This window comes from Lipotes vexillifer, unplaced genomic scaffold, assembly GCF_000442215.2.
Source record: "Lipotes vexillifer unplaced genomic scaffold, Lipotes_vexillifer_v1.1 scaffold1378, whole genome shotgun sequence".
In the NCBI taxonomy this organism is placed as follows: domain Eukaryota; kingdom Metazoa; phylum Chordata; class Mammalia; order Artiodactyla; family Lipotidae; genus Lipotes; species Lipotes vexillifer.
Genome location: NW_006775104.1, coordinates 2,522,289 through 2,545,129, shown reverse-complemented (window position 1 = coordinate 2,545,129; position 22,841 = coordinate 2,522,289). Strand labels below are relative to the sequence as shown.

Below are 22,841 nucleotides of genomic sequence, written 5' to 3'. Positions count from 1 at the left end.
GATATCATACGGTAGGGTGTACACAGTACCACCTATGACATTTTCTTGCTAAATATTCTAACCTGAATCTGATGAAACCTCAAAAATCTGTTTACAAGAAATAGGGGAATTAGAAGAATATGTTAAATAACACCATGGGGAGGCAATCAGCAAAACCTAAAGCGAGGGAAATTCGAACTAATGATCTAGTTTCTTCAACAAATATATGACAAGAAAAAAAGGAGGGAGAGACCTATATGGCATGCATCAACTGTATTCAGTGTGTGCACCTATTTAGAATAAATCCACTGTAAAAAAAATTGTGAGTCCATTGGAGAAATTGAATCATAATGTCATTTGATCATAATGTGCTGATATCAAAGGAATATTTTTTAGTTATGTTAATGGTATTCTGGATATGATTTTGAAGTTATTATTGTCTTGAGATAAATACTGAAGTGTTTATCGATGAACTAATAGGTTGTTGGGGATTTGCTTTAAAATAATCTGGTTGGTGGGAGGGAGTGGGTGGGATTCAGACGACACAATATTGGCCATGTATTGATAATTGGTGAAACTGGGTGGTGAATACATAGTGATTTGTAATACTATTCTCTATAGGTGTTTAGAGTTTAGACTTTAAAAATTAACTGCATACATATACTGTATATGATAACATAGTTTTATACATTTGTATGTATATAAATATATATATAGTTTTAAAATTATACATAAATTGTGACTGTATCTAAAGTTGATTTCTAATTGGAGAATTATGTCTTGGATGGAACAAGGCTTTCTAAAGAGCCCCTTGCTGGCCATTGCAGCCCCCTACCCAGAGTTTATCAGAACAGTATTGGCAACTTGGCATCTTGTTTTAGCACTTCTGGGAGGTTGCTAATCTTTACCTCAATGGCCAAGGGTCATAATCCGTAATATTCCCACCAGAACCATTATTGTTATGATAAGACACACGTGAGAAGTGCTTTTATAAAACTTACAGCTGATAAAATGTTTATGTTGTAAATTCGTAATTTCCTAGTCAGCAAAACATGCATATTTAAAGATAGCACTAAGCATAGCACCTTAAATATAGTACATGTATCTTACATATAGAGTAGGATATTCATTTTTAAGTGAGTTAATCTTTGTAAATGAAATTGTATCTTGCAGGTATTTCTCATTTTGAGACATCAATTTCCTTTCTCTGAAACATTTTTCTCTCTTTTCTAGGAAGTTATTTTAGGTTCTGTGAAAGAGATGCTTTCTCATCTTTAAGGCTTACGAGAAACTCTGATTTGAAGAGAATAAATGGATTTTGCAACAAACCCCAGGAAATTCCAAAGCCTCCAACCCGTAAGTTTTTATTAGTCTTTCTGCTTACGGACTAGGCAGCTCCCAAAGACTAGAATAACTTGGAATCAAAAGAACCTAGGGGCTTCCCTGGTGGCACAGTGGTTAAGAATCCACTTGCCAATGCAGGGGACACGGGTTCGAGCCCTGGTCTGGGAGGATCCCACATGCCACAGAGCAACTAAGCCTGTGCGCCACAACTGCTGAAGCCCGCGTGCCTAGAGCCTGTGTTCCACAACAAGAGGAGCCACTGCAATAAGAAGCCCGTGCACCGCAACGAAGAGTAGCCCCCGCTCGCCACAACTAGAGAAAGCCCTCTCACAGAAATGAAGACCCAACACAGCCAAAAATAAATAAATAAATTTATTTAAAAAAAGAAAAAAAAGAACCTAAAAGAGAGGTGGTCACAGGGGTCCCTATATCATACCCTATCATGTAGTTCAGGCCTCCCAAATTGTGCTTATATTAGCTGTGCTTACATGTGGCAGTGATTTCTTCATTTTTCTCGTTTGTCATTTTCATCTCTTGCCTCAGGGATTTGACTGGAGCTTTTTATAGGATGATAGATGCACCAAAGTAAATAGAGGTCTAGAAATCATCTTTTAAGGAACCTCAAAGATGAACCAAATCAAAAAATGATGTTTGGGGTAAAATATAATTAGGGCTACGCACTGGCTTGTACATTGACTTCAGCCATGTTTAGTCCTATCCCTAACTCCAAACCCTGTCATTGTCACCACTGTGGAAGAAGGAGCATAATATATAAACTGTAGGGTCCCAGGAACTATTTGCTTGTTGCTTCTTCATGGCAGTGCACTAGGGCCAGTCAGGTATTGGTGAGTGGAAGAGAATTATTCTCAAAAAATATTTATCAAGAGCTTCAGAATGTTTATACCCTTTGACCTGGTATTTCACTTCTGGAAATCTATCCTAAGGAATAATCCCTATATGTGGAAAAAGCTTTGAATGTAAAGATGTTCCCATTTATATATATATATGGAAAATGAAAAATTAGTCTAAATGTTAAGTAATCTGGAAATGATTAATTATATATGTTGGATCTACTTGATGAGGTTGTGCAGCTGTTGGAAATAGGGCTTATAAATACCGCATACTGGCATGGAAAGTGTTTGTCATCATGTTAATGAACAAAGCAGGATACAAAATTTTATATTGTGCGTAAGCACAAGCATGGTACATATAGAAATTACATATATGTACATATGTATGGGGATAAGATTTAGGAAACACACCAAAATAAAAATATAGTGATCATGCTATGACAGGAGAATTAGGGGTGGTTTTTATATTTTTCTTTTTTCACATCTATACTTTCTGAATTGTCTTTAATGAGTATATAGTACATAAAATGAAAAAAAAAAAAACTCTAGAGAAAGTTGTGCCAAGTGCTGGAATGGTTAAAAGATAAAATCACAGCAGTTCTATTTCTGTACTTCTAAACCTCTTTTCTTGACTTTGGTTCTTTATGGATTCTTTTCCAAGTGACCTTCCTGTTCCTTTTGCTGTTGCCTTCTGGTTAAGTGAAAGGTGCAGCTTAAGCAAAGGTGATGTGTATGTAGTCAAGGAGATGGTCTGTCTGCAAGAGAGATGTAGGCATTATATGGAAGTTGGATGAGATTATCTCCAAGGTCCTTTCTAACCCTGACATTCTGTGATTCCCTAGCTTTTTCTGCTCCTTGTCTTCAATGACTTCCCCTTCCTTTGAAAGGCTCTCTTATAGTCTGTGGTTCTACCTTTCTTGTTCATTTTCATCTTTGGCTGCTCTGTTTTCCTCTGCTGCCTCTTTCCCCTGTCTCCTTTCTGGGTCATGCTCCAAGGCTCAGCCCCTGGTCGTCTATGTTTCTCTATCATCCTCACTGGCTCTCCCTTTGCACCAGTGGTTATCTCCACTCCCAACTTATTAATGAAACCTGCTCAGATGGCATGAATTTGGAGTCAGTAGATCTAAAATGGCATTCATGCTTTTTCCTCTCCTGACTGGTTCTTTTCACAATCTCCTTATTTTGGTTAACAATACTGTCTTACTCATCCAAGTTTGAGGTTCTTCATGAATCCTTCTTTGTCTTCATCTCCAAATTCTTTCAGTCATCATCGGATTGACTTTGTTGTCTCTCTCTCTGCTGTTATAACTCTAGTTCTGACTATATCACCTCACCCTTGTATTGTAATACCTTGTATTATAATCTTCTGTTTGGACTTGTTACCCACTCTGTCCTATCCTTTTGCTTTCCATCCATTGTGCAGATTAAATTTTCTAAAATGTTAACTTCTTCCTTGCTTCAAAGTGTACAGCAGTTTTTGAATCAGGTCTAAAAAGCTTAGCCTGCCATTCAAGTTCTTTTATAATCTGATTTTACCTACAAACTTTTTTTTTTTAATTCTACTGAAGTCAAACAGGCTCCTCATTGTTCTCTTTTTAGTTCATCCTTCTCACCTTTATAACTTTGTTCATGGTGTTCTTTCAGCTTTCAATGGCTATGGCTTATATTGGGAAATAATGCTTTTATTTTACTTCAGTCCTCACAGAATTTTTGAATCTCATTTAAGAAATGAACAACCAAAAAAAAAAACCAAAAAAAAAAAAACGGGGCTTCCCTGGTGGCGCAGTGGTTGAGAGTCCGCCTGCCGATGCAGGGGACACGGGTTCGTGCCCCAGTCTGGGAGGATCCCACATGCCGCGAAGCGGCTGGGCCCATGAGCCATGGCCGCTGAGCCTGCGCGTCTGGAGCCTGTGCTCCGCAACGGGAGAGGCCACAACGGTGAGAGGCCCGTGTACCACAAAAAAAAAAAGAAAGAAAGAAATGAGCAACCTAAGAAATTCCATCCAAACAGAGCTCTAATTAGCTTGAGATTTCTCAATGATTCTGTTTAGAGAATAGCTAAAAAGCACAAATAGCATTTTAATGTTGCTAAATTTGAGAGTCAGTCTCACATAAGTAAGATATCTTCTGTTGTTTTCCTCATAGACACTTACAGCCACAGAGTGCCATTGCATAAGCCTACGGATTGGGAGAAGAAGATCCTAATATGGTCAGGTCGCTTCAAAAAGGAAGATGAAATCCCAGAGTCTGTCTCGTGAGTGCTGAATTTAGGGTTGTAAGCAGCTTTTATTTTTCAGTAGTCTATTTTAAAGGAAAAGCAGTTCCTCTGAGTCTGACTGCTTAAAACCTTTCAACCAAATTTTAAAACAGTTTCCACTTCTCTAAATATTTCGTCTTTGGCAAGTACCTGGAATAATAACAGTGCTGGAAAATCTATGTGTTATCATTGATACCTTATGTAGTGCCTAGTGAAGAGCTGTTAGATACTCTGAAGTCAGCTGATTTGATATCCTCTCCTAGCTACAGAAAGTGACTAAATTAGTTTTTCTTTCTTACATTTCATTGTTAATGTATAGAAATGCAACAGATTTCTGCATATTAATTTTGTATCCTGCAACTTTACTGAGTTCACTGATGAGCTCTAGTAGTTTTCTGGTGGCATCTTTAGGATTCTCTATGTATAGTTATCATGTCATCTGCAAACAGTGACAGTTTTACTTCTTCCTTTCCAATCTGGATTCCTCTTATTTCTTTTTCTTCTCTCATTGCTTTGGCTAGGACTTCTAAAACTATGTTGAATAAAAGTGGCAAGAGTAGGCATTCTTATCTTGTTCCTGATCTTAGAGGGAATGTTTTCAGCTTTTCACTGTTGAGTATGATGTTAGCTGTGGGTTTTTCATATATTGCCTTTATTATTTTGAGGTATGTTCCCTTTATGCCCAGTTTCTGGAGAGTTTTTATCATAAACTGATATTAAATTTTTTTAATTAATTAACTTATTTATTTATTTTTGGCTGCGTTGGGTCTTTGTTACTGTGTGCGAGCTTTCTCTAGTTGCGGCGAGCAGGGGCTACTCTTCATTGTGGTGCACGGGCTTCTCATTGCAGTGGCTTCTCTTGTTGCAGAGCACAGGCTCTAGGCACATGGGCTTCAGTAGTTGTGGTATGTGGGCTCAGTAGTTGTGGCTCGTGGGCTCTAGAGCGCAGGCTCAGTAGTTGTGGCACATAGGCTTAGTTGCTCCGTGGCATGTGGGATCTTCCCGGACCAGGGCTCGAACCCATGTCCCCTGCATTGGCAGGTGGATTCTTAACCACTGTGCCACCAGGGAAGTCCCGCTACTTTCATTTGTCTTTCTGTCTGCTGTTCTGTTTGGGTGATCTCCATTATTCTATCTTCCAGATCACTTATTCGTTCTTCTGCATTATTTAGTTTGCTCTTTATTGACTTTAGCCCGGTTTCACCTCAGCAGTTGAGTTGTCTAATTTTCATTGGCTCCTCTTTATAGTTTCTAGGTCCTTGTTACAGTGATCTGCATTTCTAGTGATTGCCTTTCTTAATTCCTCCAGCATTTTTATTACCTCACTTTTGAACTCGGGTTATTAGACTGGAGAGGTCTGTTTCTTCAGTCTAGAGAAACAAACCAACTTGTTTGTTCTTTCAGGAGATTTCTCTTGATCTTTTAATTGGGAGTGGTTCCTATGTTTTTTCATTTTACTTATAATTTCTCTGACTCTATGAATTTAAGGGAAACAGTTATCTACTGTGGTCTTGAAGGGCTATTTTTATGTGGGAATGACCCTGTGTAGCCTCTGTGAGTCCAATATTTTTGGTGTGAGGGCTCTTTTTGGTCTGGATGTCTGCCACATCTTTCCTCAATGTGTGTTGGCTGTTATCTCCTTCATAGTGGTGTGATTTGTGTTGTGGTAAGCAGAGCCTGCACTGGATCTTGTGTTGAGTGGGGCCTTCTCTTTGCTCTGTCGTTGTCACAGCCCTGTCATGGGCAGGGTCTGTTCCCCAGTTGTTGGAAGAGAAGCCCCCAGATCCGGTTCTAAGCTGTGATGTGAGGTAGGCAGGAGTGGAGTGCTCCGGCTGGGAAAGGAGCTGCTGTGTATTCCCCCCCAGGAGCTGACTACCCAGACATGTGCTCTGTGATGTCGCCTGCCACACACTGTGCAGGCTTACAAAGTACACTGTTGTTGGCGTGGCCCTCAGCCCTGCCTCTGGTGTGGAGACGCCGGTATCAGCTCTGATTTCAGCCCCACTTCTGTGTGTGTGCACCCACGAAGCCTGTTGCTCCTGGCACAGGACCCGTCTCAGCTACAGGAGAGCCAGTAATCAGCTCGGATTATCCCCAGGTGCTGCCACAGGCATAAATTCGCTGAAGTTGCACGCCCGCAGGGAATCGCCTCAGATTTCAGCCCTGCCTCTGTATGCGGGCAACCACCCAGCACTTGCACACTCCCAGAAGTCATAGCAGCTGAGCCACACCCACTGTGAGCTCACCAAGAATGAGGCTGCTGTGGCAAGTCCCTGCCCCTACCTTAGCGTGCTGACAGTGGGGCTCCGGTGATGGGCATAGCCTCTGTCCTCCACACACTTCCAGTTGCAGCCTGGACTACACTTGAGGCCCTTCAGGCTGCCTCCGCACAGCCAAACTGACTCTTCTCCCCGGGTTTGTCTGCTGAAGCCCAATTTTCAGCCCTGAGCTGCTGCACACACACCAGGAGGCACGCGTCTTGGGCTGGGAAGTGCAGCAAGGTGGCCAGGGCCACCTGTGCTGGACTCTCTCTGTCCTGCCTACTGTAAGCCAGCTGCTTCACTCTCCTCTGAGCCTCTGAGGCTTACTGTCTGTCCCAGTGGACCTACCAGTCAGCTAAGGGGCCTCCCAGTGTGAGAGACCTTTTCCCCTTTCACAGCCCCACCCAAGGGTGCAGGTCCTGTCCCAATTCCTTTTTTTTTCTTTCTTTCTTTTGTCCTACTCAGTTATTTGGTGATCTTTCTTGCAGCTTTAGTTGTATGAGATCTTCTGCCAGTGTTCGGTGGGTATTCTGTGAGAATTGTTCCAAATGTAGATGTATTTTTGATGTCTTTATGGGAGGATGTGAGTTCTATAATACATCCTTCTATATTCATCTACACCCCCTTATTGTGTTTCATATACAAAGTGAATTGTGAAAATGCTCCATCCTCCCCAAAGTCCTGTATGATCTCTAGGCCCCATCTCCCTTTTTATATGTATAGGCACTATTGTACTCCTGATTTGTGAGACACAGAGATTTATATTCTTCTGACAACTTCAGAAAGGGAAATTTTAACTTTCTCTCATGATCCCATTGTATTACTAGGTTTGAGATGCTCGATGCTGCAAAGAACAAGGTCCGGGTGAAGATCAGCTATGTAATGATTGCCTTGACAGTGGCAGGATGCATCTTGATGGTTATTGAGGGCAAGAAGGTGAGAGTGGACTTGCCGTCTATCTTTGTGCATTTTCCACAAAAAAACCTAGAGGAAGTCAGGGGTTGACCCTCGTATTTATTCTCTGTGACGAGGAGGCTACTTCCTACATGAGAAACGATAAGAAACAAAATAAAACATAGTAGGAACAAACCTGAGATATGATGCCTGGAGATAAATAGCAAATCCTAACTTTGGCAGGGTGAAGGACTAAATTAGTTTTGGTTAAGTAAAAAAAGTGTTTAGTTATCACAGATGTCATAAGTAATGTAAAACAAGAAGTATGACACTGGCATACTTACTAATAACTCCTTGCATGTCTGTAAAGCACTCTCATTTTTTTATTGATCCTCACTCTGCTCTTGGTGAGTGTTCTTATCACTGTTCTTGATGTTCAAACTGGGCCATATATCTAAGCTCCGAAGTGGTACATAGGAATTTAGGTCCAGAAATCCAGTCATTATTAACATCTATGTTACTGTCTTCCAAGTACCTTGCTCTTATCTTATTTAAACCTCACAACAACACTGCAAGATAGATAATATTATTAGGACCTCATTTATAGATGAGGAAACATAGCTTAGAAAGCTTTAGTAATTTACCCAAGTTCACACACATCTCCCTAATGGCAGAGCCATAGTTTGAACCTAGACCTGTCTAATTGAGGTGATGGTAAAAGTGCTCCCAGTTATTGATTGCTCATTATGTAACAGGTATTGTTAAACTTACTTAATGACCACAATAATTCTAAGAACCTAAGAGGTAGGTTCTCTTATTATCCATGTTTTGTAAAAGAGGAACCTGAAGCTTAAAGATGTTAAATAATTTTCCCAATGTCACACAGCTAATAAGTGGCAAGACAAAAATGTGGAGCCAAGTTTACCAGTTACCAAACTGCATATATACTATCTTGTGATTAAAATAGTTATTTTTATATGCAGCAGTACTGGCCAAGGCGTTATTTTAACACCATGTCTAATTCTATATATCACAGCTTCCATGTGGAAAGAGATGTCTCATATCTATTGTCAGATATTTAAAGGGTTCTTCTGCAAACCCAGTGGTAACTGACTTCCTTATCCCCAGTGAGTCCAGAGTAAAAGAAATGAACTTCTGGCTCTCTTTAGAGTCTTGGAATAGAAGATACTGACCATTTAGGCTGATGTTATGGGAGCACGAAGGGCAAGTGTGGAGGCCTGGGTGAATTTCTCTTGACTACTCTGTTCCTGCCCCACTTCAGTATTTTTTGTCTCCCTCTTTGACTTTTCATGCTTAGCTCTCAGACTGAACCTGCAGAAGCATGTAGACAGGACATAGGGCTTTCTAGAATTCTGAGAAGTCTGCATTGCTTTTGTCTACTTGATTATACTAGCTGAGTTTATTTATTTATTTTTAAACAAATTTATTTATTTATTTTTGGCTGCATTGGGTCTTCGTTGCTGTGCACGGGCTTTCTCTAGTTGCAGCGAGCGGGGCCTACTCTTCATGTGGTGTGTGGGCTTCTCATTGCGGTGGCTTCTCTTGCTGCGGAGCACGGGTTCTAGGTGTATGGGCTTCAGTAGTTGTGGCTCATGGGCTCTAGAGCACAGGCTCAGTAGTTGTGGCACATGGGCTTAGTTGCTCCGTGGCATGTGGGATCTTCCTGGACCAGGGCTCGAACGCATATCCCCTGTATTGGCAGGTGGATTCTTAACCACTGTGCCACCAGGGAAGTCCTACTAGCTGAGTTTAAATACTCCAGAAACAAATCACTTCTGAGGTCTTCCCTAGCCTCATCCAAGGGTATACGCTGTATACTTTAAAGAGTTCCTCTCCTGTTCTATACCATAAAATTTTATTATTTCTCTTTTATGGAACTATCCGTTTCTAAAAAGTTGGTAAATGCTACTGGAATGAAGAACTTTTGAACTTAATGTGATTTAGAAGACAGAAATTAGCCATTGTGTTTTGTCCTCTCCATCAACTTACAGGCCGATTCTCCTCCCCGCCCCATACTTAATTCTTTACATGTGAAATCACACAGACAGAAGAAAATACCACCTTATAGGGTGCTGTCTTCACTCATTTGGTATAAAAAATTTGAGACTGGTCTGTTTATGTAAGCTTCAAAGAGATGTAACAAGTCACAGGGAGGGAAATAAGGGAAGAGGATGGTTGTTTCTCCTCCACTCCTGTTTGCTCTCAAAGGATGGAAAAGCAGGGTAAACACTGCTGGGAGTCATCAGTGGTAGAATTTGGTGAAGTCTGGGATTCCCAAAGCTGAATGTTTTTGGTACAAGAGGAGTAAGGAACTAGAAGGGTGTGAAAATATACAAATGAGTTGGGGAAGGAGAAATGGTAGCAATAAAGAAAAGTGAGAGGAGGGAAAAAAGGGATAGAAAAGGAAACAAGAAGGTATTTAATACTAAAGAGAGGAAAAGAGAAAGACAAGGGAATACATTATAAAGGGAGAAGAGAGGCTGGAAGATTTGAAGAAAGGAGGCCAGAAAGGAGAAGGTAGAGGTGTGGCATTTCTCTCTGGTGCTTGAATGGGTGAGCTGCTGTTCTAGGAAGGATCAGAGGAGGCAGAAGGTGCGTGGAGGGGCTGCTGTGCCCGGAGCACAAGCAGCCAACCCTTCCATGCCTGTACTTCCCGTGTCAGCCTGCTGGCGTCAGTGCAGTGACATCCTCCCCAGACCAGCATAAATAATCACTTGTTCAAATTGGTTTCACTTTAGGGTGCCAAAAGACACAAGTCTTTAACAAGCCTGAACCTAGAAAAGAAAGCTCATCTGAGAGAAGAAGCTGCTGTGAAGGCCAAAACAGATTAGCAGAGATATCCACGTTGGCTGGATTTTGAAAATCTAGAAACAATGTTGCAGTAACAGACCTTATTAAAATGAATGTGGTATGAGTCCCCTAATCCTGCTCTAGAGCTACAAATAAATTTTCTTAAAGAAATGACTTGTCTATATTTTACGGCTTTGATCCAGGTTAAATGCAGCCTCAGCTTTTTTGAGAAAATGAAAGAATGAAAAGTGAGACAACTTACTTGAACTTTAATATTAACTCTTCTTTAGAGAGTCAGGTCCTGTACCTTACTTTAATTCCCATTACCAAAGTGACATCTCCCCAGAAGCCAAATGGTTTCTAGTTCTGCATTTCTCTCTCTTCAGTGTCCTCATTTCTGAAGAGATAAGGAGGGCCAGCTGAGTACACTGCCCAGGTGCACGTTGGAGAGCTAACCTCCCCAAATACCCTGGTGTTTCTTGAGAGCCCTGGGAAGCAGACAGACCACACTATGCCTTTGTCAGGCGTGCTGGAAGACAGAGGCTTTTAGGAGAACAGTCTTTGAAAAAGTTCCGGCAAGGTGAGGATGGAGGTCTGGCCCCAAGTTTCTGAAGATTTTGAAATCCCAGCACTGTGGAGTTGCTTGGGGCCAGCACAGTCACCTCTTCTGCTCCATGGCTTACAATTCCCAACCGGTCCTTTTTCTTCTGCCTTTACACTAAATTTCTGTTATGAATATCTATCAAATGCATTTTCTTATTAGTGTTGAAAAATAAGCATTTGCATCTGGTATGTATCTTACTTACAGTTCGACGAGGGTGCCAGGTTGTCTCACATTTAGGTATGGATGCTGGTTTCTATTTAAGTATTTCATTTATTCTCACGTGCTTCAATAGTATTAACGGATGGCAGGTCCGCATAAACATCCCAACCTGCTGGTTCTCTTCAGAGGGTTATAGCAGATTAAAAAGTAATATATGCAGCTGTTTGGGAATTTGGTTTAATAAAATACTCAGTAAAATGTAATGCACCACTCTACCTACAGCTTCATAATCTATCTGATGATGTTAATTGTGTCTGTCTATATACTTTACAGTACTTTAACCTTAGCTTCATTTTAGATATCAAGCTCTTTGATTTTTATCACTTGCAAATTTATCATCAAAAAGCATTGCTTTGTATACATTTTAGCAGATTAGTTTTTCTTGATTATTTTGGAACACTTATGTTACGTCTTATCTAAATACGGGTTTTAAATATGGGTAAAATCTAATGTATTTCTTTTTAAAAGTGTATCATCTTTCTTCATAGAACAATACCATTTTTAACTTCTAAAGAAGCATTTTAAAGTGTTGTATCTTGGAGATATATTGTAATAAAATGTATGATTAAGTCAAAGCTCAAAAATGCTACCATGCAGCAAGAATTTATATAATCATTTCTCATTTTGTGTCAACTCTCCTATTCAATAACTTATAGTGACTACCTCTTTTTGGGTTAAATATAAATTTCATGACCAGTATTTAGGACCTGCCCCTATCTAATCCCACTTCTCCCAGTACCCTCACTTATTAACTTCTTAGCAGTCACTCACCTACTAGTAACTCTAGTATCTTATATTGCTTACAACTTGTCAAGCAGATATTTCATGAGCACTATTAAAAGCAACAAGGGCAAAACTGTCTTCTTTTGTATTTCTATAATACCTACTTTCAATTAAGTGATCATTGTACTATGTTTTGCTTAATTCCTAGATTATTTTTTCATGTTTATCATGTCTCTATAGGTAAAATGGGCAGAAAACATTTTCCACTTCATATTTCCTGTAAGCCCTATTTGAATAAAGTTAACATGTGAGGCTATGGTTAGATACTTTAATCAACAAAAATAATTATTCAATAATTATTGAAAGCAGGCAAGGAATGAAGTTGTGATGGTGGTATAATTCATTGTCATTCATCAAACATTACTTGAGTCTCTCCTATATACAGAAAGTGAGAATACAAAGACAAATAAAACATACTTGACTCTGCAGAGCTCATAGTTTACCAGACACATGGCCCATGAAACCATTACAACACAAATTGGTAAATGATATATTTTGAATTTTATAACAGAAGCTACAGCAAGAAGCAAGAAAACCGAATTCAGCTGTCAGCTGTGGCTGGAGGCAGGCAGCCAGTGATGGTTACACAAAGTGGTGATTTTCTGAACTGAGTCTACAGCATGGGTAGGGTTAGGTCAGACCTAATGAAAGAGAGCAGCCTCATTCAGACATTGAGCTTGCCCTGAGAATCAGGAGAGGGCAGTCTGACGAGGTAATGAGAGGTCCTTCAGTAAAATGCCTTTATAATTTTGTTCTGGTTCATTTTTAATTTTTATTTTGATAAAAACTTAAAACTTTTAGATCCTCAGAACAAACACAACCATTGCTTATTTTTCCCAATTTACAAACTTGATTCCACGGACCATTTCACGTCCCATCGTGTAGGCTATCACTTAAAGTGTATGAGTGGCATCTGACATAAATCTCTAATCCACCACCATCCTAGGCTTATTCTCTTAATTCACCTGATCGCCCAAACCAAACACCTTGGAGTTATTCCAGACTCCCTTGCTCCCCTCATTTAATCAGTCATACTGTCTTGTGAGCCTTACTTCTAAATTTTTGTCAAGTACAGTGATCCTCTAGAATAGTCACTGAGAGGAACAGAATGAGAATCTGCTCAAGGACAGACACGAGAGATTAATAACAGACCTTAAGATTAAAGTCAGAAGCCCTGGGATCTAGACTTGCTTTTCCAACTGTGTTGCTTTGCAAATTGAGGTTATAGGTCTTAAAATCTTGTAATTCAAGGCAATGTTTTTTAAAAAATACAAAACCATGCCAAAATTGAGAGGAAACCATCTTTTAAAATACCTAACCTTTTTTTTTTTTTTTGGCCAATTTGACTCTACTACTTGATTTCTAAAGGGTTTAGTAATTACTCATCCACAATTTAACTGTTTTGTCATTTCCTAATGCTGCTGATGCAATGATGTTTTCTGTAGGATGACAAGCTGCTGAGATGACGACATCTGTATGGCCTTGTAATTTCTGTACAACCTCTTTAGTCTGAAGGTTCCAGATATAAACCAGGTTATCCTCTGAACCAGACACAATCCACTTTCCACCAGTAACTGAAAAACTGGCAAATATGCAGTATTTCTCATTCTTGTGACCAGTATATGTCTTCAGGCATCTGCCTCTGCTATAATCCCATAGTTTAAGAGTATTGTCCAAAGTTGCAATGAGAATATATTTACCATTTGGAGAAAATTTTACAAAAGAGACAGGAGGGTTATCATCATCAACAAGTGTTTTTAAACACTGACCTGATGCAGCATCCCAGATTCGACAGACACCATCATAGCTACCTGACACTATCAAGGACCCGCTACAATTAAAGTGAACAGCAGAAACTGGGTCAGAATGAGCAGACAAAGTCTTAAGGCACTTTCCTGTTTTCTCCTCCCATATTTTCATGCTCTCATCAAAAGATCCTGAAATGATGAGGTTAGATGGTGGATTGAAATTACAGCAAAAAACATAATCACTGTGCCCCGTAAGCGTTTTCAAACATTTTCCAGATCTCACATCCCAAATCTTTAGAGTTTTATCATCTGAGGCAGAAACGAGACGACCGGAATCTGATGACCAGGCAACATCTGATATTTCCAGATTGTGTCCTTTAAGTGTTTTCTCATTTTTTCCATCATAGGCTCCCCAAATTATAATTACTTTATCAGCAGAAGAACTTGCCAGCCATTCTCCATTAGGACTAAACTTAACTGATGATACTGCTTCCGTATGTCCCACCAGAGTAAATTTCAGAGCATAGTTTGGTGTTTCAGACACACGCTTGCTCGGATTGGCTGATGAGGAGAGAGCCGACTCTGCTTTGGCACCTCCTGACTCCTTTGTAGTCATGACTCTGAAGCTCCAAGTCTGTAGGCTGGCTAGATGTCCGGTCCTGCACCAGGCAGCCAGTATTTTGGCCCTTCTGTCCAGTAAAATGAAGATAAAAAACATCGGACTCAAAAAACAAAAAATCAACAAACTAAAAAACGGTCTTTTAGTGACAATAATTTCTGGATCGTTTTTAAACTGCAATATACACTGATACAGCAGCACGGCTTGGACCGCTTCAGTTTTTCCTCGCTTCTTCCTCTGTAAACAAATACTTGAGAAATACTATTAAAAGGGTCCTGTGCTCTGTCGGCAAGTAAGGTATTACTGCTGGGTATTCTGCGAATGTATAAAGTGGTCCAAAGCTGCACGCGGAAGGGTGGGGCGAGGGGGGGGGTGGGAATCTACAGAAAGTATTTCTCACCGCTCCTCCCCCCAGCTCTGAAATGTTTGAGACTACTGAGCACCCCTACCCGTCAGACTTTAGGTACTCCACTTGAGCATGAATGAATCACCGCTTTAAACAGATTTCAGAAGCTAAGCGAAAACCTGCGTGGGCTCGGTTCCCTGAGGTCCAGGCTTGCAGCTCACTCTCCACACCGCTCCGTAGCGAACTAACGCGAGGGCAGCACAGTCGGACGCATGCGCAGAGGGTGCCCTGCCATCACCACTTCCGAACCGAGGTGACTTGTGGGGGAAGCCCGCTTGCGCTTGCGCATAAGAAAGTCCTGAGGTTTTCTTCCGGCATTCTGCACCCTCGCCCTCCACGCGCGAGCAGTGAGCTGCGTTCTTGGGGGAGAGGGAAAGTGAACAAGGCTTCTTCCAGACCTCACTGGCTAGCGTGGGAAGCAGTGAGTATTTCGAAGAACATTCATTACTTTTTGGAAACCGTGTGACGAGAACGGACTGAATTTTGCGATGCCCGTAGCTGCAGGGTTAAGCCCGCATTTGGATGTAAGGCGCTCAGACCGCGCGTTTCTTAGCAGACCGGGGCCCACCCAGCGCCGATGACTCTGCGTAAGCTCCGACTGCACAGGTGGCTTTCATTCTGTTCTCCACCTGATGTCGTGTAGAGCCTGGTTGGGGGTACGAAAGGCTGCAAGTAGGCGAGGGGGACGTAGCTAAATTTACGCCCAGATTGTAAGACTTCTGATTTAAAAAGTGTTCCCTAAACGTTTCGGGAAGGATAAAGAATATGTGTTAGGGGCCTTTAAAGGCCAGTGCCCAGGTAGCCCGACATGGTAGTGCCGGGGAAAATGAGCAGACGTTTGTCTTAGCACTTCCTTATGGTTTAAATTTTCCAAAGACAAGGAAAGTTCAGATCTGCATAGGTGTTTGGAACGGAAAAGGTAGAAGGGGGTAAGAAATGTGTAAGGTTACTCGTAACTAGGCTTTAGCCAGCCCTCCCTACTTTTAAGAAATGATTAGTGGCTGTGAAGTATGTGAAGGATAGATGCTTTTCAGGTGTAAATTACTCTTTAAACAAGAATAAGTTTACCAAAAATGGAAGCCTGACTATTTTCTCCAATCCTGTATAGTCTGTCCCTTGGTATCTACAGGGAATTGGTTCCACGACACCCTCCCCTCCGCCCCGCCACACATCATACCAAAATCCACTGGACGCTCAAGTCTTTTGTATAAAATGCTGGAGTATTTTCATATAACCTACTCACATCCTTCCCTATACTTTAAATCATCTCTAGATTACTTACAATACCTAATACAAATGCTATGTACATAGTTGTCAGGATGAAGCAACTTCAAGTTTTGCTTTTTGGAACTTTCAGGATTTTGGGGGGAAGATTTTTGATCTGTGGTTGGTTGAATGTGAGGATGTGTAACCCACATATAGGGAGAGTCGATCGTAATTGCTCAATAAAGAGTGCCCAAGAGAGGCTGTGTTGTTTGAAAGGTTTTCCTGGTAGCCAGTTGAAGTGAAGAGGCAAATGTGTCTCATGATGTTTTCTGTCAGTCAACAATTAAAGCATTTGGAAATAAAGGGTCTCCTGTCCTGTACATACTGGGGATAATTTAAAGTCTTGCTTTTATAAGGCACAACAGAATTAGATCACCTAGAATAAACTAGTAAAAACCTCATTACTTAAAGACCCTACTACTCTAGTTTGGAATGTAGACAGGAATTGACTTAGCTAGTGCAAATTAACAGTATAAACACAATGTGGTGCTGAGAATGGGAAGAGCATCTTTAAAATGGTTTGAAGCATCCATTTTTATACATTATCTTAATCTGATTAAACTCCACCTCCTCCTTCTCCTTTCCTCCTCCCATTTGCCAGGGTTAGAGTGATTTTTACTGGAAAGCTTAGAAACACTCTAAATAACTCATTAAAAAATAAATTTAAAAGCACTTCACAGAACATAGGCTTTGTTTCAAAGAATATAAGTAAATCTGTATTTTTCCAACACACAGAGTAAAGAAAGGCAATTAGACAAGGTAAACACATGGTCTGAGGGCTAAGATGGGTGTTGGTACTGGAGTATATTTAGCCCACTAGAAATACCACAAGCATGAGGGAGAGAGGGGGCACACAATTAAGAATGTGTTGACAGGAATATCCAGAAATGATTTTGCGTCAGATTTTCCCAAAATTTGAGAGATTTCAGTATTAAAATTCATTTCTTGGTGTCTGCAGTGTTTTTATGAATAGCATCAGGAACTCGTGTAAAGAAAAAGCTATGAACATAACTAGTTAAATCTTCATTCATTAGTCATGTTCTAATACTAACATGTAGTCCTAATATTGTAGTCCGTATGGATTAGGACAAAGAATTAGTTTACTTACTTGGGAGGAGGGGAGCATCAGCAACTGTGGAGTGTGTAGGAATAGGGAATACTGATACAAGTAAATCCAAAGTGGCTGAAACCATAACTAGAGATTTGCATTTGGGGCTCTCAAGCAAAATTCCTTACTCGGTCCCGTTTTTAATCATTTCTATTTTTGCTACTTTTTTTTTTTTTTTTTGCTGTATGCGGGCCTCTCACTGCTGTGGCCTCTCCCGTTGCGGAGCACAGACTCCGGACGCGCAGGCTCAGCGGCCATGGCTCACGGGCCCAGCCGCTCCGCGGCATGTGGGATCTTCCCAGACCGGGGCACGAACCCGTGTCCCTTGCATCGGCAGGCGGACTCTCAACCACTGCGCCACCAGGGAAGCCCTATTTTTGCTACTTTTAATCTTCACCAGATAGGTGAAGTTTGGAAGTTTCTCTCCCATTAAAGTTTCTTTAAATTTCCCATAGAAGTTTTAGAACTGAAAGTCTCATCTGTGGTTGAAAGGTTTATTCTCCTTGCCACCCAGTAAAGTTGCAATTCTAAGTAGAAATTTCTAAGTAGAAATATTGCCACAAACGGGTCATTTTTTTTTAATTTTAAAAAAATTGGGGGTTGGGGGTGGGTATGTGTGTCAGACCTTAAACACGGCCTGGGAGTGATTCCTATACTAAGGAACAACTTGACTGACGTCCTTCGTAGCAACTGACTACCAAACCCAGACCTCAAAAATCAAGCATAATAGAACTCTATACATACCCAGTCGCCTAAGACCACTAGCAATTTAAATATACAAGCATCTCTTTGGGCTAAATATGGGGTGGCCATGCAACTTATCTAAACTGAGACTTCTTTAAAGTGAAACGGGGCACTAAAATAATTAACAGGTGTTGATTTAAAAACTGGGACTGCCCCCAGCAAATCAGAACAGTAAGTGTGGACTTCCCAAGAGGGCTCTCCTCATTATCAGAAGTTAATCTTGGAAGATTCTACACTCTTTGTACGCTAATTTGCACTCCAGCCTGCGCAGATCTCTCCCCACCACTGTGGTCTTCTGGGTTTCTATTTTCTCCTTACCCATAAATAATGCTGGGGCCAAGTGTTTTAGATAGGGCAGTGATCCATATTGTGGACACCCGCTGGGCTCCTTTGGCTTCCTCAGGTTAAGTGGGTATAGATAAAGGAATTTAGAGAGTAATTTCATTCTTTGGAAAAACATTCAAGATCACAGAAATGACCATTATGGATTTTAAAATTAGAAAAATACTTTTTTTTAAAAAAAAAGGTCATGAAGAACCTAGGGGGTTAAGACGGGAATAAAGACACAGACCTACTATAGAATGGACTTGAGGATATGGGGAGGGGTAAGGGTAAGCTGGGACGAAGTGAGAGAGTGGCATGGACATATATACACTACCAAACATAAAATAGACAGCTAGTGGGAAGCAGCCACATAGCACAGGGAGATCAGCTCGGTGCTTTGTGACCACCTAGAGGGGTGGGATAGGGAGGGTGGGAGGGAGGGAGATGTAAGAGGGAAGAGATACGGGAACATATGTATATGTATAACTGATTCACTTTGTTATAAAGCAGAAACTAACACACCATTGTAAGGCAATTATACTCCAATAAAGATGTTTAAAAAATATTTTTTTTCAAAATGGCAAATGAAATAGGGGCAACAGTCATCTAAGCCAGCTTTAATAAACTTGTAAAAACTCTACAATTGTGTACTATGGATGATAGTGTAGTCTGCAGGAACTAAGACTGTTTTAAGATTTTTTGTTTTCAGAAAAAATACCTGGTCAGTGGAATGTCAAAAGTGGTAGAGAAGCAATCACAGAATGAATAAATACATCTTTCTGTTTCTACTGATTTGTCACTTAAATTGGAAGAATGTATAAAGTAAGTATTCTCATGCAGCAATACATATAATGTGTAAAAATGAAAAATCTCTATTTAATAGCCTAATAAGGCAACCACCACTTCCACATTGGTTGGATATAATTGGCAAAAAAATTTTTTCTTCTTAGACTATGCCAGAAGAGACTGATGAGCTATTTCTGGTGTATATATAAACATGGTGTTGATTATATATTAGTTACCCTGTAAAATATACCCTTTAACTTTTCTCAGAAGGCATAGGGGTTTTTGTTTTGTTTTGTTTTAATATAACAAACCTGTGTTATGACAGCATTTGCTTTTGTAAACTTCAGGTCAAATTATGTCTCCTGAAAGGGAACTACATATAAAACATTTAAATTTTGAGACACTAAAGAGTTGTTAATCCTTGTTTCAAACAGCAGCATAAAGGAATTCCTTTGAGCTTTCTTTGGTAACCAAGTACCCTTTACTAATATCACATAGATGCACATTCCTTCAGTCATTTAATATTTATTGAATGTCTACTGTGTGCAAGGCACTCATCCATGGCCTGACCAACCACATTCAAGTACAAAGAATCATTAGAACCATTCCAAATCAAAGTGTAAGAACACTTTGAAAAAGGACATAGAGTGGTCAAAATGACGAGGTAAGCAGAACATTCTCAACAACATACATTAAAAGGTCATTTTTTTAAACTTTGGACACTCCTTGTGTTGACACTCCTTTAGGAAGCTGTGTTAAATTCACATCCATGGATGGCACTGCTTTCTATGGCAGCATTCTTTGTTCCAAAGCCTTTCCCTCTCTGTCAGTACTTCCTACATTTGGGTTTGTTGAATGGACACGTTTCTGAGTTTAGCCATTATGCTTCTAAACTCAAAATCAATCATTTATATATTATTTTTAATTTGTCAGGTCATACAGAATTTTAGCACCACAGAAGGGGAAAGATGTTTGGACTGAGAGGGTCTACACTCCAGATAATGTAACCTAAAAGCAATTCATACCTGATTTAGTCATTTCAAGGGGACTGATAAGGAAGAACAAGAAAGAATGGCCCAACAAAACAAGAGTTGGCCCCGCTATGGTTGCTCTGTCTTGTTCTGGGAATTCTTGGCACAGAACACCTCCACTGTGACTGCTGCTTTCTTCAAGACACACAACCTGCAGGGCTTTCCCCCACCTTTAGACAGTGTCCAAGGGCTGTGACCTTGAGGCAAAGTAAATTCTCCTAAGTGCTGATTTTGTCACTATAACATAATGACAATTATCCACCTCGAAGAGCAGTTGAAGGATTGATTAAATGAGAAAAAGTGAAAGCCCTTACTTAGCCAGGCACCTGGAACACAACAATGGTTCAAATCACGACTAGTTGCCTTTATGTAACCTGTAGGAAAACAGACTGGGACTTCCTTGTCTACCCCTAGCTGAAAACAGAATGGAACTTCATCTACCCTTAATCCTTTCTTATTACCCCCAACTTCCAGATGAATTTTATGTCCAGTAGCAATCTGATATTTTTAGCATCAGCATATAATGATATTTATTTTACTTTATCACATTCTTCTGATGCTCTGGTACCCATTGTTACTACCTATCCTTTTCTGACAATAAAGCATGTTACAGAATATTCTCCAGGTTAGAGCAGACTTACTGTGCTAGTAGTACTACATCTGCCTTCAATTACTTTAGCTTCTTAAAGATATATATGTAACTTTAACTTTTGATGATAGAAAAAGATAGATAGCCAAGAATATTTCCCAGCGGGGTAGACATATATTTGCTCACCTCACAACAGAAGAAAATGGTTCTGTTAACTTCAGATGGCAAAAAATTCAGATTTGAGACTTCCATATATATGTATACCTGTCTCTGCAAATGAGCAAATTTTGGAATGTAGGAGGTAGAACATAGTAAATAAATATGAAAAGCAAATAATACCTCTTTCTAAAAGTGGATCCCTTTTCTTTAGTGAAAATCACCCTTAGACATCACAATTTCTAATATATGTAAAAAGCCCCAAGCCCTTAAACAGCTATAATGACTTGCCTATTGATATAAAAATGTTCACAAAATTCATTAGCGAGAAAGAAAAATTCTTCAACCTGAGGAAAACTCTTTCATAATGCAACCCCAAATTGGGGTATTAAATAACTGAAATATTTATTTAGCACTAGAGAAGTAAATTCATAGTTGCCCGTGGGTGGCCATGTACAACAAAGGATAGTTGACAAACTTTGATTAATAAAATATACTACATATTTTTCCTTATGCAAAGTCAGCAACAATCTGGAATAATTCAGATTTATTATGGGATAACTGTTAAAGTTTATATCTGTAACAATAACGATGAAAAATGACCCAGAGCCCATTCAGCTTTATCTGGCAGATGGAAGGAACAATCCTAGGGCAATAGAATTTTCGAAAACAGTACAGCTAATATAAGTTAAGTTTAAAAGGGTTCTAATTACTTAGTGACAACATGAATTAAAAGTGTTCCATGGAGAACTCTGTCTCCTAATTCTCACCATTCTTCGTATCTATCATCTTTACCTTTTTTGGTGTCTCTCAATCTGGCCGTTATCTACCTCCTGGTCCTTCAGATACAAAGTGCCTTTACATCCCAAATGTTATCAATGCTTTTTTTCCCACTAAAGTTCTCATTTCAAAGAATATACTTCGAAAGTTTGGAGGAGGAAGAAAAGGAGAGAAAAGTAAAATCAAGCCACTTCCCACCCCCACCCCATCAGTATATTAAACTACAGAAGAGTTTTCCTGTGTTGAAATTAGCATGCTTTTGTAATAAGTAACATCTTAGTGATAAGATTATACAATAAAGTAAATTGATACAATCTGCCAGGTAGAGAACTAAAAATAGGACTTAACAGCTACCTCCTAAATGTCATTCTATTACCAAAAAGGCTGCTTTATCAGTTACAACAGTTATGCTGGGATTTAACTTTTAATCAATTCCAACTTTTATATTAAAAAAAATTCACTGCAAAAAATTAGCTCGTTATCTCATGGCTCATGAACTTCTAGGACAGGAGCAAGATAAATTCCTCTTGTTTTAGACAGAAAATAGACCACATTAGTTAAATGGACTTTCTTTGTTTTAATTCATTCATTGAGACACCTGCAATTGCTAGCAAAAATTCCCAATGTATGCTCTTCTTGCTAACTTGGGGAAATAATTTTGTTTTATATTTTTTCCATTCAAATTGGTTTATCAAAACAAGCTGAAATTTTTTAAATTATCCAATAGAAGGTACATGATTTAAAATATCCTAGAGAAATGTTATCAGTAATTTACAATTTAAAAAAACTCAGCCACGAAAAAGTCAAAGCTAAAAACAAGAATTTTACTATGAATCAGTGTTTATATTACCCTTCTGAAAGAAGTTATATTTTAATGTGATGTAATGGCAACATTGAAAGTTTTTCTTTAAATTAACCACCTAATTTGTCCCTAAAATTACAAAGAATCAAAGTCTTTTACAGGTCAAGTGCAGTAAACTAAAATGTTCTTTCAGCACAAAGCAGCACTAGAAAAAGTAACAGTTATAGATGGGAGTTGACTAGTTTTGCGTGGCTGCTCCATCAATAACAGACAGACATCAGACGGTCATCCATCCAGAGCACAGACACAGTTACAGACTAGATGCAAAAAATGCATCACACGCTTGGCTGATAAATGTCCTCTGTCTTTGTATCTTTCTACTTTGAATGAAGTGGATTTTTTAAAGTTTAAATCAGATCACATAAGTTGGCTGCTTAAATAACATGATGAGGTATGAAAGCTCTGAATGTCCCTAAAGT

The 22,841-nt window shown here is 39.7% G+C and overlaps 2 protein-coding genes across 2 annotated transcripts in view; one reads left to right on the top strand and one right to left on the bottom strand.

The window, feature by feature from the left end:
* Positions 1-10,571, top strand: part of FAM162A (family with sequence similarity 162 member A) — a 44,643-nt gene extending 34,072 nt beyond the window's left edge. Inside the window, exons 2-5 of the mRNA XM_007449706.1 lie at positions 1,213-1,335; positions 4,320-4,428; positions 7,520-7,628; positions 10,346-10,571. Coding sequence (XP_007449768.1) covers positions 1,213-1,335; positions 4,320-4,428; positions 7,520-7,628; positions 10,346-10,438 — 434 coding nt within the window. The 3' untranslated portion in view covers positions 10,439-10,571. The remainder of the gene's footprint in view (positions 1-1,212; positions 1,336-4,319; positions 4,429-7,519; positions 7,629-10,345) is intronic.
* Positions 10,572-13,172: 2,601 nt separating this feature from the next.
* WDR5B (WD repeat domain 5B) lies at positions 13,173-14,478 on the bottom strand. Its single transcript, XM_007449705.1, has one exon. The coding sequence runs from the start codon at positions 14,467-14,469 to the stop codon at positions 13,375-13,377; it is 1,095 nt and encodes a 364-aa protein (XP_007449767.1). The 5' UTR covers positions 14,470-14,478; the 3' UTR covers positions 13,173-13,374.
* Between the last annotated feature and the right edge of the window lie 8,363 nt (positions 14,479-22,841).

What these genes read in the sequence shown, in the direction of transcription:
- WDR5B (XM_007449705.1), bottom strand. Translation starts at nt 14,469, where the DNA reads ATGTTTTTTATCTTCATTTTACTGGACAGAAGGGCCAAAATACTGGCT.